The sequence below is a fragment of the Desmodus rotundus genome, unplaced genomic scaffold, assembly GCF_022682495.2.
Source record: "Desmodus rotundus isolate HL8 unplaced genomic scaffold, HLdesRot8A.1 manual_scaffold_153, whole genome shotgun sequence".
NCBI classification, from domain to species: Eukaryota; Metazoa; Chordata; class Mammalia; order Chiroptera; family Phyllostomidae; genus Desmodus; species Desmodus rotundus.
In genome coordinates this window covers 140,104-157,879 of record NW_026527207.1, presented here as the reverse complement: position 1 = coordinate 157,879, position 17,776 = coordinate 140,104, and the positions used below count along the sequence as shown (strand labels likewise).

General features: G+C 61.5%; 1 protein-coding gene across 1 annotated transcript in view; it reads right to left on the bottom strand.

Annotated features, from left to right (window-relative positions):
• Positions 1-8,858: 8,858 nt before the first annotated feature.
• NOTCH1 (notch receptor 1) overlaps positions 8,859-17,776 on the bottom strand; it is a 40,086-nt gene continuing 31,168 nt past the window's right edge. Inside the window, exons 25-34 of the mRNA XM_053917713.1 lie at positions 16,843-17,414; positions 16,338-16,766; positions 15,766-15,914; positions 14,876-15,092; positions 14,686-14,773; positions 14,416-14,581; positions 13,605-13,900; positions 12,471-12,618; positions 12,291-12,388; positions 8,859-11,849 (exon numbers count right to left, since the gene is read on the bottom strand). Coding sequence (XP_053773688.1) covers positions 10,404-11,849; positions 12,291-12,388; positions 12,471-12,618; positions 13,605-13,900; positions 14,416-14,581; positions 14,686-14,773; positions 14,876-15,092; positions 15,766-15,914; positions 16,338-16,766; positions 16,843-17,414 — 3,609 coding nt within the window. The 3' untranslated portion in view covers positions 8,859-10,403. The remainder of the gene's footprint in view (positions 11,850-12,290; positions 12,389-12,470; positions 12,619-13,604; positions 13,901-14,415; positions 14,582-14,685; positions 14,774-14,875; positions 15,093-15,765; positions 15,915-16,337; positions 16,767-16,842; positions 17,415-17,776) is intronic.

Genomic DNA, 17,776 nt, shown 5'->3' with positions numbered 1-17,776 from the left:
AACCCTTAGCACCGCCCCCTCAGCCCCGCCCTCTGCCTCGTCCAGTCCTTCAACACCCATTCCCTTGGCCCCGCCCCTCGCCCACCTGCCCGGCAGGGCCCTCAGAGGCCACCTCGGGACGTTCCCCGGGTTACGCCGGTCCTTTCTCGCAGCTGTTTCTTGTTTTACGATGTGAGAAGAGTACGAATTCTTCAATCACACTCAAGTGAAGAGCCAGTCTTGACTGTCCGATGCCAGCAGGTGCACCCGCCGAGAACAGCTAATGCTGAGCAGAGAACCCGAGCGGCGCCCTGGCGCAGGCGCGTCCCTTCCATTTGGTCATTGGACTCTAGGCCGGAAGCGGGAGGCGACTGCGCATGCGCCGGCCTCCACTGCGGAGTGCGCTTGCGCACCTCCGGGTGGCCGGACGGTTGCCTGGAAACGGCTGTTTGCGTCCCGGGTTTCCAGTTCTGCCCGCGAAATTGGTTTCCATTCACACCTCGCTGTCGGGAAGCAATCCCCGTCTGCTGCACAGAGCCGTGGAAGGGGCAGGTGTTGCCAGCCCCCAGTCCACAGGCCGCCGTCGAAGCCCTACTGCTCGCCTCTGCGCGCCTCGGGGGTCGTCCTGTCGGCTCTCAGCCGCGCCTCCCCCCTCGCCCAGGTCCCCTCCTCGCCGACTCCGCAGTCACTCCGCTGGCCCGTCTGAGCCTGTCTCATGCACGCATTCCGTCCGGTCCTCTCCCTCCGCCTGGCGCTGGGTGCGCAGTCTCCAGCCCCTCTCGTCTGCCCTAATACCCCTCGATGGCCCAGTCGGGCCCCCGAAACCGCGGAGCCTCGTGGACTGAGTGGATATTTGTGTTGAATGAGCGCGACCCCCAAGGTACCGAGCGATAGGCTAAGCTGCTGGGCCCCGGCCTCCTGCCCCTCCCCCGGGGCTGCTGCCTCATCCTGGCATCCACCCAGCAGGTGCCATCGGAGCCCACGTGTGCAGGGACTTAGGGAAGAAGGGGTGCTGCCATTTGTAGCTTCCCTTTCCCGGTGAGAAAAGGGAGGCCAGACCCACTCACCTGCACACTTGCCTGTCACCAGCGGGGAAGAGCAGCAGCCCACCCCCCTTGACCAGCTCCTTCCAGAAGGCAGGAAGGGTGACATCTCCTGGCAGACAAGCTGTCATCGGTGGCTGTTGCTACCACGACAGTGGCTGAGGTGCTGGCCCTGGGGTGTGAAGGCACCCTGGTCCCCAGTGGGATTCAGAGGCCAGGGAAGAGGGAAGGAGCGTGTTTGCTGTGACCCTGGCCAGGGAGCAGCCACGCTGTCAGAGCCCCAGGAGGGTGCTGGGAGAGTTTCAGCCCTTCTAACGTGGCCACTCTGCTAAGCTAATATTTGCCTTACAGAAAATGAGCTCCCAGCCTATTTCAACACAGCGTTGGAGAGCCCCTGGCAGAACTCAGCCCTGGGCCCCAGGCCCTTGATCTACTTCTTCCTGGTCCCTGTGCTCTGCAGTCTCTCTCCCCCAACAAACCACTCTGCGGAGAGAGGTGTCATTGTCAGGTCTCCTCCTGAAAGGGAGACGCAGAGGCAAAGGCACTGACCTTCCCAGGCTCAGGAGTGGCTCCTCTTCGGAGTTCAGGTTGCCCGAGAGCTGGAGTCCCGATTTACCCCTCTGGTGTTCTGCGGAGCCCAGGGTTTGGCCCCAGTGGGATCTAACCTGGAGTGACCACAAGCTGCAGAAACCAGCACACCCTGGGCAAATGTGAGGTCCTGGCCAGGTTGGGGGTCAGGGAGGGTGAGCATGTGAACAGTTTGGGGACTGGATGGGGGCGCTGTTGATACATCTGCTGGGACAACAGGCATGAACTAGAACTGTCTGGGCAAACTAGGGTGTAAGGTGACTGCGATGGCAGAGCCCCCAGACCCATGCCTAGGAGGTGTGCTGCCATGAAAACCACTGTTATTCTTGATCAGGCTTCCTCCCTGCTGCCTGCAATGCCCACTCCTTAGTAGAAATGTTACCACCTCCCTGAAGCCCGTCTAGGTTGGCTAGAATCAGCTCTAAAGCTGTAGCTGAATCAGGGGGCAAAGTTGTAGCTCCTCAGGCAAAGTTCCATGATGGACTTATTGTCACATCACCCCGAGCACACAGGGCACAGGGCTGTACACTTCCCAGGACAATGGGCGGAGGCTGTGCCAGAGAACCTGGCTGTCCTTTCCATGACTATGACAGATGGCCTGTCGCATTGGTCTGTCCACCCAAGGAGATGCCACTGAGCACTTGCCGAGGGCAGGGGAGGGGTTGGTTGGAACCAGCTCCAAGCAAGACATGCAGGAGCGCCATCACCTCATCTGTACATTCCAGTTGCATGTTGAAGTAACATTTTGGCTATATTGAGTTAAAATGCAGCTAGTAGAAAGTTAAAAATTCCATAGTGGCTGGCATTGTATTTCCACTGGATGGTGGAGGTCTAGCCCGAGAGCACAGTGGGGGAGGGGGTCAGGGACCCCCTCTCAGCAAGCACCCCAGTCCGGGGCTGGTAGCCTCTCAATTGTGGAGCTGGCTCTCTCCTGACCCAACCATCCCGGCTGTCCTCGAAGTAGCCCTCGGGAGCGGGGCTGCAGTCTCAGGCCATGCACTTCCGTCCTTCAGCCCTGCCGCCACCCCGCATAAAGCAGCTGCGTGAAATATGGTTTGTCCACGTTTGCAGCAAGGCCTGCTCCACTCCAGCACTCTGCTCAGGCACTGGTGTGCACCTCAGTCCCGGGCGCTGAGGCTGGGGGGCGGGAGGGGGGCCTGGCCCACTTGGCGGCCTGGAGAGAGGAAGGGGCAGCCTCCACGAGTGGGCACAGAGGACCAGAGCTGCAAGAGAGCTGCGTGGTAGCCCCTTAGCTGTGGCCAGGTGCCCGGAGACCTTCTTCCTGAAACTGTACACAGACACTTGTGTGCCAGGCACTGCTAAGGACCAGACTGTGGCCAAGGGACAGGCAACACTGGGCTCTACCCTTGGGGAGCAGAGACACTGGGCAGCTGTGAATGCCTGTGTGTGGGCAGGGGGCGCCTGGCAAGGCCTGGGTCCCACCTGCTGGGGGTGTGGGGCAGGGTTCGGTGGTGGAAGAGAAGGTGCATCCGTGGCCTGAGCAAACAGAAGCTTCTGCAATGGCAAAGGGCAGGAACCCGGAAAATGGCCCACGGCATGGCAGCGGCTGGTGGGTGAGCTCTGCAGAGGCCCTGCACGGGGACTTGGCTTCCAAAAGGAAGAGGAGCGTCCCGGGGCTTTCAGCCAGGATGGCCACCGTCAGCCTGGCCTCCCCCAGGCCCTCTGCAAGGCATTGGCGAGAGCCAGGGCCCCTGGGCAAGCGGTGTGGCTGCTGGGGCCACAGTGGTGGGAGAGCCGAATCCTGTGTGGCCCTCCAGGGTGGGACCCTGCTCTCTCGTTGCAGCTGCATTGGCAGCCCCCAGTCCCACACAGCCCTGGTGCCTCCCACTTGCAGGCCCCGGCAACGGGCAGGACAGGAAGGTAGGAGCCCTGAGCTACAGGTTTGGGCTTGGAGGCTGGGGTCAGCGCTGTGGACTGGGGAGAGGAATGGGCCGGGTGGAGCTGGGAGGAATGCCAACGTCTGCAGGCAGCCAAGTGCCAGGCTGGCTGGCGGTGGCATCAACTCCTGGCAAAGACCTTGGCAAGCCCCTCCCTCCCTCGTCTGAAAAGTGACAGGCTGAATGACATAGGCCCTCCAGGTGCCCCCAGTCCTCCTAGGGGAGGTGACCCCCCTCAAGTGATGATGAAAATAGGGATCCAGGAGTCACTGGACCCCAGCTTGAGTGGGCGAACTCGGGGAAGACACCTACCTCTCTGAGCCTCAGCTTCCTCATCTGTGAAATGGGATGATAACACTATTGTAGGAGGTGGCCGCGAGTGTCAGGTGAGGTGCAGATGGAAACCTAGAGACTCACCTGTCTGGGTAGAAGGCCCCATCAAATCACCCACGTGCTAAAGGGGCACTGGCGGGGCATGGCCAGCAGGGGGAGGCAGAGCACCACCTCCTAATGGGCAAGGTGGCGGGTGTGGGGAGGGGTGCACCTGGAGAGGCTGGGGGGTGTTGGGGACTCCTTCAGGATCTGGCCTCAGTGCAGCCAGAGGAAGGTTTTTGGCTTTTCACACCACCTCCAGGGTGCGCGCTGTGGAGGGACCATTCATCTCCAGACCCCCCAGGGTTTGGCGGGGGTCGGGGGGGTGCAGGGGTGGTATCTGCTAAGAGCAGGTGCTCCGTAAATGCCCCGCATTGATTTAACGGAACCACACAAGGCAGGAAGGTTTCAAGTTCTGTGCTTCAGTGACTTACTGCCTTGCTGCGGGGGCTGGTAAGTGTTGATTTTTAACAAAAAAGGATGATATTCAGCCACTCGGCCTCACCTGCACCCACAACCGGCCCTGGCAACTGTGAGGGCCCCAGCCAGGTGTGACCAGGGAGCGTGGAGGTCTGCATCGGCGCCCTTCCTTTCACTTTTCCTGTGAGGAAATGGTGGGTGGGGCACAGGTCACTTACTGGAGTTCACAGTTTCCCAGGGCTCGGCCTAGAAAACTAAGTGACAAGAGCTACAGTACCAGGTACAGGTTTGCCTTGAGCTGGGGACAGTTCAGCACAAAGTGCAATGGAGTGTCGTCAAAGACAAAGCTTCGTAGGAAAGGTTGTGAGTCCGCAGACCCACAGGTTCACAACGAACGCTAACCATTTTATTGGTAATCCCATGCTGTGCGGTCCAGAAATGCCCTCAAGTCCAAGGTCGCATGAAAATGTGGAAAATCTAACTCCAGGGTGTCAGTAATTCTTCCATGGCACGGACTGTCACCTCTGCGCCTGGGTTTCCGTCCTGGGCAGGGGTGGTGACAGCAGGCACTGAATGGGCAGCTGCCCAGCCTGCGTGAGCCTGCACAGGAGTGCGATGTCAGCATTCGGCACAGTTCTCACTGCGCCAAGGGCTCAGTGTGGGGTTCCCCTGCCAGCCGAGGGGGTCGGCTTGGAGCAGCTCTCATTGTACCCCTGAGAACACTGAGGCTCAGCGACACCAAGTCGCCCGCCTGCTGTGGTCCTGAGGCTTCGGACACGAAACCACAGCAACGAGACTGCACACCAGGACAGGCGGGTGTGTTGCCCTCGTGCGGTTCCCCAGCCAGTAAGGGGGGGTCCATGTGGAAACGCCCTGCAAGCGTGCTCTCTGAGAGACCCGCGGCATGGCCGTCATCTCAAAGAAGCTCTGAAGAAAAGGGTCTTCGGACACACAACCCGTCAGCCTCCCACCAAACACCTTTCAGGACGCTGAGCACCGAGTGCCAGTTCACCCCGGGATGAAGCCGACCGTTGTGTTTCTGGTTGAAATGCTGTTCCAGAATAACCCTGGGCGTCACGCCAGGGGCCCTACTGTGGGCACTCCCACAGGGCGTGGCTACAGGGAGCTCCACATCATGTCTGTGCCTCGGCCTGTCCCTTCCAGCGGGGCTCCTGCCTGTGCGTTCTGGATTGGGCAGCCCACTGGTGACTGTGCTCCACGGTGACATGCGGAATCAGGATGTCTATGGGCCGTGCCCCCCGGCTGACTCTCCCACTGACAGTTTCTGGAAGCGAGGCTTTTCGGCCGACGGGAGCAGTGGGCTGCTGGCACCCGCTGTGTCCTCAGAGACACCGCTCACCCTTCATGCAGGGCAGCCATGTCCGGGGCGCTCTCTGGGTCATCTAGTCCATCCCGCCTGCTGTGGTGGCCATGGGCCACCTGTGGCAGCGGAGCCTGAGCCACAGCCAGCCGGACTGCGGTGCGCTGCGAGCCGAGACCCACGCTGGGTCTCAGAGATGTGGCACCAAAAAGGGCGCAAACGGTCCCGTTGACTGTGCGCGTCGAGTCCGTGTTGAGAGGGTACACGACCCTTTCTCACACGGGTTTGAACTGTTGTGTCCACTTACATGTAAACTTCCTCCCCGTAAATGCTGGAAATGCACTTTTTCTTCCTTACGACTTTCTTAGTAACATTTTCTGTTCTCTAGCTTCCTCTGTTGTAAGAATACAGCGTATCCGCCCAGGCTGGTGCGGCTCAGTGGATTGAGTGCCCACCTGTGAACCCAGAGGTCGTAGGTTCAACTCCCAGTCAGGGCACATGCCTAGGTTTCGGGCCAGGTCCCCAGGTGGGGGCGTGCAAGAGGCAACTGAGAGATGCGTGATGTTTCTCTCCCTCTCTTTCTCCCTTCCCTTTTCTCTAAAAATAAATAAGTAAAATCTTTAAAAAAAAAGAATACAGTGTACCATACATATAATGTCCAAAATACGTGTTGATCGACTCTTTATGTTATCAGTAAGGCTTCCGGCCAACAGTGGGCTATTAGGAGTTCAGGTTTGGGGGGAGTCAGAACTTACACTCAGAATTTTGACTCTTGGAGGGTTGGCACCTCTGACCTCCTTTGTTGTTCAAGGATGAACTCTGATATGTATTGGGTTCACTAAGATGTATTATTAAAACAAACTTCACCTGTTTCTATTTACTCTTTTAATGTGGCTACTAAAATATCGTATCTTAAATCGCCGACGTGGCCTGCATCGTACTTCTGTTGGGGGTGCCCCTAAGTCACCCTGGAAGCGCTGAGGAAGGTGCCCGCGTCGGGTGAGCAGCGGCGGGTGGGGGCGGGGAAGGGAGCCTCGAGAGGGTGGCTGCAGCTGCCGTGTCACCGTCATGTGCTGCAAAGTGTTGGCAGTACCAGGGACCCGGGTCCCTGGGGTGTGGTGTGGCACCCTGAGGACACAGCCAGGTCAGACGCCTGTGCCCTCGTGCCACTCGCTGCTCCAGGGGTGTGGCCCCTCGAGACATGCATTCCGCCCTCAGGAGGTGCGACCTGGGACCCTGTATCAGTCTGCTGGGGCCGTGGCAACAAAGCACCAAGGACCAGGTGGCTTAATGGAAGTGTTTTCTCAGGGCCCGGGCATCTGAGCCGCAGGTGTGGGCGGGGTCGGTTCCTCCTGAGGCCTCTCTCCTGGGTGTGCAGCCGAGTCCCTGTGTCCTCGAGTGTCTGTGTCCTCATCCCCTTCTCATAAGGTCCCCCAATGGACCGGGTTAGGACCCACCCTAGTGACCCCGTTTTACCTTCATCACCTCTGTAAGACCCACCTCCAAATACAGCCAGATTCTGAGGTCCTGGGAGCTTGGGCGTCAACAGGCAACACCCACGTCAGGGGGCTTGGCTGAGCTTATCCCTGACGGAGAGGCTGCGTCCTCCCTGGGAGATGTGTGGAGGTGGCAGGGGTCCTGCCGAGGGTGGGGGCTGGCGGAGGAGGCCCACCAGGGTTACAGCAGGAACTGAAACGAGGCGCAGAGACCAGTCGGCAGCCCGAGCAGGTTAGGTCCCTGGTGGGACAAACGGGTGGGCATCAGGCCCCCTCTCAGGCTGGCGGGGGCATGTCTGGGGCCCGGGGAATCTGCTCCAGTGCTTCAGCACCTGGGAGGCTGAGGGGATCAAGTCCCTGAAAAAGAAGCCGGAGGGCCAGGCGCTGCTCACTCCTGCAGCCCTCTGGGGCCTGCCAGGAATGGACGGGGCCGGAGTCAGGTGCCCGTTTCGACAGGGCGTTGAGGTTCAAGGGGGCGTATCTCCTCCGCAGGGGCTCCAATGACTTTGGGGAGCAGAGAGGACCTCAAGACCAGCGAGTCCCCCGAGGCACATCCTGCTGCCTCTGTGGGAACCCTACACCCTGAATGCATTTCTGATGTCAAACACTGCTAGTTCTTTCTTTCAGAAATTAATTTGTGGAGGTGAAGTTCGCAGAACATAAAATTGGACTTTCGCGGAATCACCTTTATTTGGCCTTTTGTGCCCGGCTCCTTCGCTGTGGCTGGAAGACACTCCTTTGTCGGGGTGCTCGTCTCGAGAGAGGCAGAACTGAGGAGGTGTGTGCCGAACAGGTGGAAAAGAGGCTTGTTACAAGGAGTTGGCTCACACAATGACTGCGGGGGAGAAGCCCCCAGATCTGTGGTCAGCAGGCTGGAGACCCGGGGTGCTGATGTTTCCACCCAAGTCCAGAGGCAGGAAAGGCTGATCTGGCGTCCAGCCCAAGCGGCCTGGCTGCAGGAGCGCTCTCTCACTTAGCCACTTGGTTCTCTTTAGATCTTCACCTGATTGGACAAGGCCCACCCCCGTTGGGGGGGGTGGGGGAAGGGGTCTGCTTGGCTCAGTCCACCTGTTCCAATGTGAACCTATCCAGAGACACTGTCGAGTTTGGTCAGGTGGCCTGGACAAGGTGATGCCAAGTTAACCATCACTGCATGGCCACACCCACTCCTGTTCACCCTCTGTCAGTGGGTGGGCGCTGGCCTCCCTTCTCGGCCCATGTGACTGGTGCTGCTGGCGCTGTGGGTGAGCGTGGGCTTGAGTCTGGTTTCACTGCTTTTGGGTGCACACCTGGGAGTGGAATTCGGGGACGCTGAGAGTGCTTTGGGCAGAATTCAGGCTGAGCCTGCCCTCTGCACAGTGGGCCACGTGCCCGTATTCTTTCCCTGGAACCTCTTGCCCAGCACCATTGAGCTGGAGGGCGCATCCAAACACAGGGAGAAAATCTTGGGCTCACACTGTACTTAGGTGGCCAGGGGGCAGGAGGGAGGGCACTTGGCAGGAAGGGACGGCAGACTTAATCTTGTCCGAATCCCACCTGCCTGGGGCGGGGCCAGGTGGAGAGGAAGAAGGGGAGGCCCAGGTAGGCACCTGGCCAGGGTCCAATGGTCCCTCTGTGGCTCTCCTGTCAGAAGAGGCAGAGGGACTCCGGGGTCTGTCACTCTTTCCCTCCTTTCACCCCCACCCCCGACCCCAAGAAAGGCAGCCAACACCACGGCCGGCCGAGTTTAGCAAGACCTGAATGGCATCAGTATTGTTTTTTATTGCAAATTAGTTAACAAAAAAAGATGAAAAAAAATACATCATTTTTATTACCTACAGTTTTGCATGTAGTTAACTTTTACAAAAGGTTTCTTTTTTTCTGTAAACTACACACTATTTTACAAACACAGTAAGAACTGACATCTTGGGATGTGTCTGTCATACCCACAAGGGGTGATACCACGTCGCCCCCGGCGAGGCCGGAGGAGCCGCCGGGGAGGCCGATGCCCACCCCAGCATGCGGGCAGGCCCTTCCTGGGTTCGCTTAGGAGCTGCGGTGGCAGCAGCAGGCCCTGAGGCCTGGGTTGTGAGTGGGACCCATGGTGATATCCCTCCTCAACATGACCCCCAAGACTTGTTCATTCAGATTTTTTAAACAAAATCCACCTTTAAAAATGTATTTACAGACACTGCCACAGGCTTATACTTGATATTGCAAGAATCTGCTCCTCCCTGGGCACACAACCCCCCCAAAACAAGGATGGGTGCCCCACAAGCAGGCTCGTGTCATCCCCAAGGCTACCACCGCAGCTGCACCCCCCCAGGACCCGGGACCAACAGCCTCTGCACACCAAGGCCAGACACAGCCATGATTTTCCAAAGCCTCGCTTGTTGTAGCTCTGGCAAGTCCATAGGAACGGGCCCATGAGCCAGCCCTGGCCCTCGGCGGCCAGTCCACCTTCCGCCGAACCTGGCGTGCACACCAAGGCGGCCGCCAGAGCAGCCCAGGTCACGTCGCACCCCCAAGAAGGGGAGCGTTCCTCTTGGCAGGCCAAGGTGGATCCCCGCACAGCCACACTTGACTTCTCCCGCTGCACGCCGCCGAGACACCAAGGGCCGGGGCCGAGGAGCCTCCGGAAGGAACAAGACCTGGCAAAACTGACGCACGACTACCTACCACTGAGCCTGAGACAGATTCACAATCGGCACCCCCAGCACACACCGTCGGGGCGCGGTCCAAAGGCGCCCAAAGGTGTCAGCTGCACCCTTTCAGCTTCCGACTTCGGATGCAAGTCAATCCAGGTGCCAAGGGCACGGCTGGAGGTTCTGCTCCTTTCCCTCTCGGTGCTGGGAGGCCGGCGCCCGGGACAGCTTCTTGGACGATGCGGGCTCCAGCCTCCCTTCTCTGACATTATTTCTTTTTTGGATTTTGAAAAAAAAGAAATCAATAAATAAATGGTATTTATAAATCACGAATCTTTGTTTATATTTTTTAACAAATACGTAACAATTTTTATCCTAAGTAGAAAAATCATGGCTGAGAACTAATTTGCTTTCTTGGAACAGATAGAAGCTTCTATCTGGAGCCAGAGAAAACAGCACATATAAATTAAAAGGCAGTGTTTCCATGTAAAATAAAAGTACATAAATAAATACAAAAGAATTTCAAATCCATGTCATCTTATTTTGTATAAAAACATGTTTCTTTTAAAAAAAAGCTCCTTTGGTCAGCCCGGTGTCCGCGGAGTGGCCAGGCGGTCGCCCTGCCAGGGCCCGGGGGGCAGCGAGGTCCTGCGGCCACCAGCTCACTTGAAGGCCTCCGGGATGTGGGCAATCTGGGATTGCATGCTGGTGGGCGGGCTGGAGATGCCCTCGGACCAATCGGAGATGTTGGAATGTGGGGACGAGCTGGACCACTGGTCGGGGGATTCGGGGGACGGGGTGAGGAAGGGGTGCTCGGGCACCTGCAGCTGGTGGCTGGGGGTGTTGTCCACGGGCGAGGAGGAGCAGCTGTGCTGGGAGGGCGGCGTCAGGAACTGGGCAGTGGTCATGGGCGGGACCAGGGACGCCGGCAGTGAGGTGGGCAGGACCTGGCTGTCCTGAGGCAGGATGGTATGTGCCGCCAGGCTGCTGGGGCCCAGTGGCTGCACGTCTCCCTGGCTCGGCTCCCCGCCCAGGAAGCTGCGGCCCAGGTGGCCACTGGTGGCCGAGCTCAAACCGAGGTGCGGCTGGGGCGGTGGCGGTGGCGGCAGGTTCTGCTGCTGCTGCTGCTGCACCTGCTGCGTCTGCACCAGGTGAGGCTGGGTGGCCAGCCGTGTGTTGGGCAGGGCCTGGTAGCTCAGCATCTGGGACAGGGCAGTGGCAGAGAGGCTGCCGTGCAGCGGGCCCATCATGCCGTGCTGGAGGGCAGGGGCCTGCGTGCTCAGCGTGCCCGGCGCCACGCTCCCCCGCAGAGGGTTGAACTGGTTTGGCACCAGGCCGTTCTGCAGCCGGGACAGCCAGTCGCACTGGCCGTTCAAGCCTGTGCTGGCACCCATGGTGAAGTTTACGGCCCCGCTGCCACCGCCGGTCCCCAGGACTGTGCCGGTGCCGGAGGCCACGGGCAGGTGGGAGAGGCGTGGCGGCCCCGCCTCAAAGGCCAGCCGGCCAGCCCCACCCAGTGCTGCCATCTCAGGCTTGGCTGCCATGTTCAGGTGGCCGAGGCCTAGGTGGGCATCGGGCATGCCGGGCAGGTGGTTAAGGGGCACAGACGGAGAGTGCTGGAACGGGGAGGGCAGGAGGGGTGGTGAGGCCACGTCCGACAGGTAGCCGTGGGGCGACTCCAGTGAGTCTACCGGTGACAGCACGCTCGCGCTGTCCAGCAGGCAGCCCTTGCCGTCCTGCGACTTCTTCCTCCGTGCTTTGAGGTCCCTGGCCTCCTTGCCGCCTCCAGCCAGGCCCTTGGTGCTGGGCTTGCGAGCCTTCTTGCCCTGCACAGCCGACTTGAGGTTGCCCAGGTAGCCGTTGGGCGAGCACAGCGGGGGCGACAGAGTGGGCGCGCCGCCCAGGGTGGCGCCATGCAGCTGGGGACTGCGCACCAGGCTGTACTCGTCCAGCAGCCGCACGATGTCGTGGTGCATGCGCTCTTGCGCGATGTCACGAGGCAGGCGGTCCATGTGGTCTGTGATGTCCCGGTTGGCAAAGTGGTCCAGCAGCACCTTGGCGGTCTCGTAGCTGCCCTCCCGGGCGGCCAGGAACAGAGGCGTCTCCTCCTGTGGACGTGGGCACGGGACAGAGTGGGTTACCCCACAGGCCCCATTGCCAGAGGGGATGAGCAGGTAGGCAACCACTGACATTGCATCTTGAGCCACATGGTGCCCTGAGCCCCCCAAACCCGCCAGCATTCTGGCTCAACCCACACCATCTGGGTCACCCTGCCCTGCGCAGCGACAGCTGAGGACAGAAAGGAAGGTCCAGGTCACTCCCTACACTAGGACCCACGTCCCTTTGCATGGCAGCGCTGAGCCGGGGACGGGACCAGTAAGCACAGGTCGGGTAAAGGAAGGACTGACGATGCACAGGCCCGGCACAGGCCCGGCTACGGGGTCTGCACCTGCCCGCGCGCCCTGTTCTCAGCGGCACTTCACGGCCTGGGAAGCCGAGGCCCAGGCGTTTAGGTCACGGGTGTGCAGCCCGCGCCGGCCCCAGCCCACCTTGTTGTTCTGCATGTCCTTGTTGGCGCCGTTCTTCAGGAGCACGAGAGCAGCCTCCACGTTGTTCACGGCGGCGGCCCAGTGCAGGGCGGACTTGCCTGTGTGGGAGGCAGCGGTCAGGCAGGGCGGGGCGGGGGGCCGTGGCCCGTCCCCCACAGGCGGAGCCGCAGCCCAGCTTACCCAGATCATCCACGGCGTTGACATCGGCATGTGCGTTGATGAGGTCTTCCAGCATGCCCTCCACGGCCAGGCGGGCGGCCAGGATCAGCGGGGTCGTGCCATCGTGCATGCGGGCGTCCAGGTCTGTGGCTCGGTTCCGGATCAGAATCTGGGCAACAGTCAAGGTCTCAGTCTCGGCAAAGTGGGACCCAAGGCCCTCCGGAGTCTGAGTGGCCCCGGCAAGACTGGATGGCCATGGAGTGACAGAGCAGTGAGGGCTGCTGCTGGGGACACCAGGCCAGAGAGCCAGCTGTGCTGCCTGCACACCAGCCTTCCGGTGACCACGCGTGGCCCCAGCTCAGAGACTACAGCAACACAGCTGCCGCCCATCCCGGCCACAGGCCGGAACGACAACTGCTTTGCTGGTGAGCGAACAAAGCTGGGCGCCAGCAGCATGCAGGACTGCCTCGTTCCCGCAAAGCGCCTGTGGGGATGTGTCTCCACGTGCCGGAAAGGCTGACGGTGCTCCTGCAGCCAGAGCCTGACTCCTGGGGCTCATTTCCACCGTCCTCCCCCAGCCAACCCAAACCCTCCGTTTCTGGTATCCTTAAGAAAACACGCTAAAAACTACGAAATCAAAAACTCTAGTGATTCCCCTAGGTGTGCCCCATCTCACCTGCCCACCTGTGCAGGGCTGGGCTGTCCACAGCCCAGGGCCTCATGGCATGGAGACCAGTGAGCGGCTCACCGAAGCAGCCTCTGCCAAGGACATTCCCCAGAGACCCAGGCATCCAGATCCCTAAATCCACCTCTGTCCTGGACTCCCTAACAAGGCCACGTCCCAGGTTTGCAGGCAGCAAGGCGTCAGGGCCACCACAGTGGGAGGGGAGCCTGTCTCGGGTAGGGGTGAGGAGGCCCCGCCCTCAGCAGGTCCCTTGGACTGCCCGCTCTATGCCGTCTCCAGCCTGGCTTCCCTGCGGGGAGGACGCGTGGGGGCTGGGGCCCTCCCCAGCCTCATGCCTCATGTGGGACAAAGACACCGCTGTCCCGTCTAGGTCACGCTCGGGGTCAGGGTCAGGGGTCCGGGGCCACATGAACAGACCACCGCCCAGGCCAGCACGGCAGGCACAGGGGGGGCCGGCAGCAGCTGCCCACCTGGAAGACACCCTGTGCGTCGGCAGACACGGCCGCGTGCAGCGGGGTGCGCCCCATGTTGTCCTGGATGTTGGCATCGGCGCTGGCCTCCAGCAGGCGCTTGGCCGCGTCGGAGCGTGAGTAGCGGGCGGCCAGGTGCAGGGCGGTCTCCCCGGTGCGGTCCGTCTGGCTGTGCAGGCTGGCACCCTGGTAGATGAAGTCTGAGAGGACGGCCGGCGCCTCCTCCTCCTCCTCACTGTGGCCCGTCTCCAGGCCCCCTCCGCTGCAGGAGGCGATCATGAGGGGTGTGAAGCCATCTGCAGTGAGGACAGGGTGGGCGCAAAGTCAGGGCGGTCCTGACCTAGAGGACAGCCTGTGGGCACGAGGCCCAGCCTGGGGTGGCCCTGCCCCCTGGGCCTGGGGGGCCACCAAAACCAATCCGAGCTTCCCAAGGGACAGAGCCTTGTTGAGTGGGCGACAGACCTGGGGGACAATGAAGACCTGCAGCTCTGCTTACGACCTGCGAGGTCATCGCTGACACCCACCCAGACAGAAGACGATGTAAAAAGCAGGTAGAAAATCAGCACTGTGGATGCCTCAAAGGAAGCATCTGGGAGAGGAAATCAATTGGTGGGGCAGAGCGGCTCCGGGAGTCGGCCGGGAGGAAGGCCGGTGGGGGCTGCGTGCTCTCGCCCACCCCCGCGCAGCGTTCAGAGAACTGACCCCGGGGCCCAGGGGAAGGAAGCAGGAGGGCTGTGGGGTCAGGGACGCGCAGGCTGCCCAAGGAGAGAGGCCCTGGCCGGGGAGCCCCGGGGGGCCGCCACGCACTCACCAGGCCCGCGGACGTTGACGTCCATGCAGTCTGCATCGGCCTCGCCCTGCGGCGGCGTGGGGGCCAGGGTGGGCACTCGCAGGTCGGCGGCGTCCAGGTGTTGCTGGGTCCACTGCCGGTGGTCTGTCTGGTCATCCAGGTCAGGAAGAACCACCTGCTCTTCAAACTGAAGGGGGAGCCAAGCAGACAGCCATGCCATGTCACCTCGGGAGAGGGGGTGTCGGGGGACAGCAGGGGATACCCAGGGAAACCCTGGAGCCCCCGACTCACCCGAAACTTCTTGGTCTCCAGGTCCTCGTCACCCCACTCGTTTTGATTGTCATCCATGAGGGCGCCATCCGAGGAGTTCTTCAGGGGCCTGGGGCGGGGGAGAAGGGGCGAGGCTGAGCAGGGCGCCCCAGGAAGCCCCGAGGGCCCGCCCTCCTCAAGCCCCCCGGGAGCCACAGCGGCTCCCACTCACTTGAGGCCCACGGAGTCCTCGCCGAGGGGCTCCCGCCGTTTCTTCTTGCTGGCCTCCGACACCTTGAAGCCCTCAGGGAACCAGAGCTGGCCATGCTGCCGCCGGCGCCGGCGGGACAGGAGCACCCCACAGCCCACGAAGAAGAGCAGGACGAAGGCAGCCACGGCCACATACATGAAGTGCAGCGGCGGGGGCGGGGGCGGCTCCACCGTCTCACCTGCAGGCACGGGGCCGGCGGCAGGCGCCAGGGTGTCAGGCGGCCGCCACGCAGCAGGCCGGCGGCCGGGGGGCAGCGGACTGGCTCTGCAGCTGGGTGCCTCCTCAGCCTCTCTCCTCCATCCCGCCCCCCAAAATAAGGTCATCTCTACGCGATTAATCAGAATTGCAAACTATCGCTAAATTCTCTCCTGCACCAGCCGAGTATCTGGAGGCGGCTTTTACTTTTCTCTCCTTTAAGGAGGAGGATTAGCCAACTTGAAATCACTGCACTCACACTGAGCTGTTAAGACAAAGGATTTACGGGGATTTTCGAGATACAAACTTCAACTCTTCACATGACACCGATCAATTCTTCCTCTCTCTCTCTTTCTCCTTTTTAAAAAGCTGTAATCATTTTGAAATAATACCCAACAAAGAAAAATCGGGGGGAAGGAGTGGGGAGAGAAAGAAGCTCCCACTTTCTGGCGGATGCGCTTGTCCCCCGGGCCAGCCCCGCTGGCAGCTGTCACGACGGCAGGCAAGATGCGCCAGGCAGAGGATTCCAGAAAAGTGCTCCCCAAACGCGGGACGGCACGGCCACGCCCCAGGGTGGCAAGTGACAGGAAGAGCAAGTGCGTGTGGGCGGGGGACTGGGACTCAGGCACGGTGGGGGCGAGCTGGCGGACACTCACTCTGCACAGCCTCGATCTTGTAGGGGATGTTGAGGCTGCCCAGCGAGGCGAGCGCGCCCAGGAAGGCGGCCACATCGGTGGCGCTCTGGAAGCACTGCGAGGAAGCCTGCACACACTGCCGGTTGTCAATCTCCAGGTAGACGATGGACCTGGGGACATGTGGGCAGGGTTCAGCCACAGGCTTCCTCCCCGCACCCCGTCCCTCCTCCGGCATTGTCCCGGGGGGTTCTGGGGAGACATGTGCTCCCAGAACTCAAGGGGGCGGGGAGCCAGGTGGGGACAGGCACACCCTGGAGGGGGATAGCACCCCTCACAAACACCCACCCCTCAAAGGGCCTGTCCACCACAGCTCTGCCACCCTGTGGTTCCCTTAGGTGCCCAAAGTACCCATTTCCACATCGCAGTGGCACTGAGACCTCCAGCCTGGCCTCTCCCCCTGGCTCGTGGCAGGCCCTAACGTCCCGGGTCCCGTCAGAACCTCGGTCTCTTTCACGGTCAGACAGGGGAACCCTGCTCTTGGAGCAGCTCTGAGCATCACATAGGGCGTGGCCCCTGTGTCGCTGCTCACTCACCCGCGGATGTCCATCGGGTCCAGCTCCCTGCGCCAGCGCCCGCCCCCGCCGCCCGAGAGCAGCGAGGCCTTCACCTGGCCGAGCAGGGCGCCGGGAGCGGCCCAGCCATCCAGGGAGCGCTTGATGGGGTGCTTGCGCAGCTCCTCCTCGTGGCCGTAGTACGGGAAGATCATCTGCTGGCCGTCAGCGTCGTGCTTGAAGACCACGTTGGTGTGCAGCAGGCGGCTGAGCTCCCGCAGGAAGCGGACCGAGTCATTGCGCAGCTGCTCGGGCGGCATGAGCACCACCACCACCAGGGTGCCGGCTGCCAGCCGCTCCGGCACATGCTCGGCGCAGTCCAGCCCGTCCCACTCGCACTCCGCGCTGTTGCAGCCCTGGTCACAGTGCCCGTCTCGGAAGTGGTCCTTGCAGTACTGGTCGTACAGGGGGCTGCGGGCGCAGGGCACCATCAGGCCTGCCCCGCCCCTCCGCCCAACCTCCCTGCACCGGCCTCCCGCCCGCTTACTTGCACTGGCCCTCTGTGTGCTGGCAGTCGAAGCCGTCGAAGAGGCAGCCGGCCGAGTTGCACTGGCTGTCACAGCGGCCGTTGCCGAAGTACTTCCAGCACTCGAGCGACTGCGTGCAGTTCTGCCACGGGTCGTTGAAGTTGAGGGAGCAGTCGCCGCCGTCCCAGCCGCAGGCGTGGTTGTTGCACCGCAGGCTGCACACCTTGTTGCCGGCCTCCGCGCGGCACTCGGGCACCTCGCAGGCCTCCTCGATGGGCGGCGGGGCGATGTCCAGGCCCACGCCGCCCCGGAAGCTGTAGTCCAGGATGTGGCACAGCAGCCCGTTGAACTTGGCGGGACACACGCAGCGGTAGTACGGGCTCTCGGACGTGGGCTCGCAGGTGCCCTGGTTGTAGCAGGGGTTGCTGCCCACACAGGGGCTGCTGGCCGGGAACTGGCACTCGGGGCCCGTGAAGGGGCCCAGACACAGGCAGGTGGGGCTGCGCGGGCCGGAGATGCAGGTGCCACCGTTCAGGCAGCGCAGGCTGCCGCAGGTGCGTGCGTCATTCTCGCAAGTGGCACCCTCGAAGCCCTAAGGGGGCGGGAACCCAGGGGACTCAGAACAGCTGGTTCCCAGACAATAGGGGCCCGACCAGGCTCCCACCTGTGAGAGGGGCCAGCAGCCTTCCCACCCGCCCCCCCTCCGGCAGTCAGCCCTTTGAAGTCTTATCCTCTGAACGGGCAAAGCTCTGGGGTTGGTAGGGAGGGAGGGCGGAGCACGGGGTGTTTTCAGGGACTGACAGATTCCACACGATACTGTGACATTGGACACATCACAGTGCGTTGCCAGAAGCTGAAGAACCCAGAGCAACACTCAGAGCGGCCCTGACACTCTGGGGAACACTGTGGGCCGGACTTAATAACAATGTGTCGATGTCAGCACGTCAATAGTAA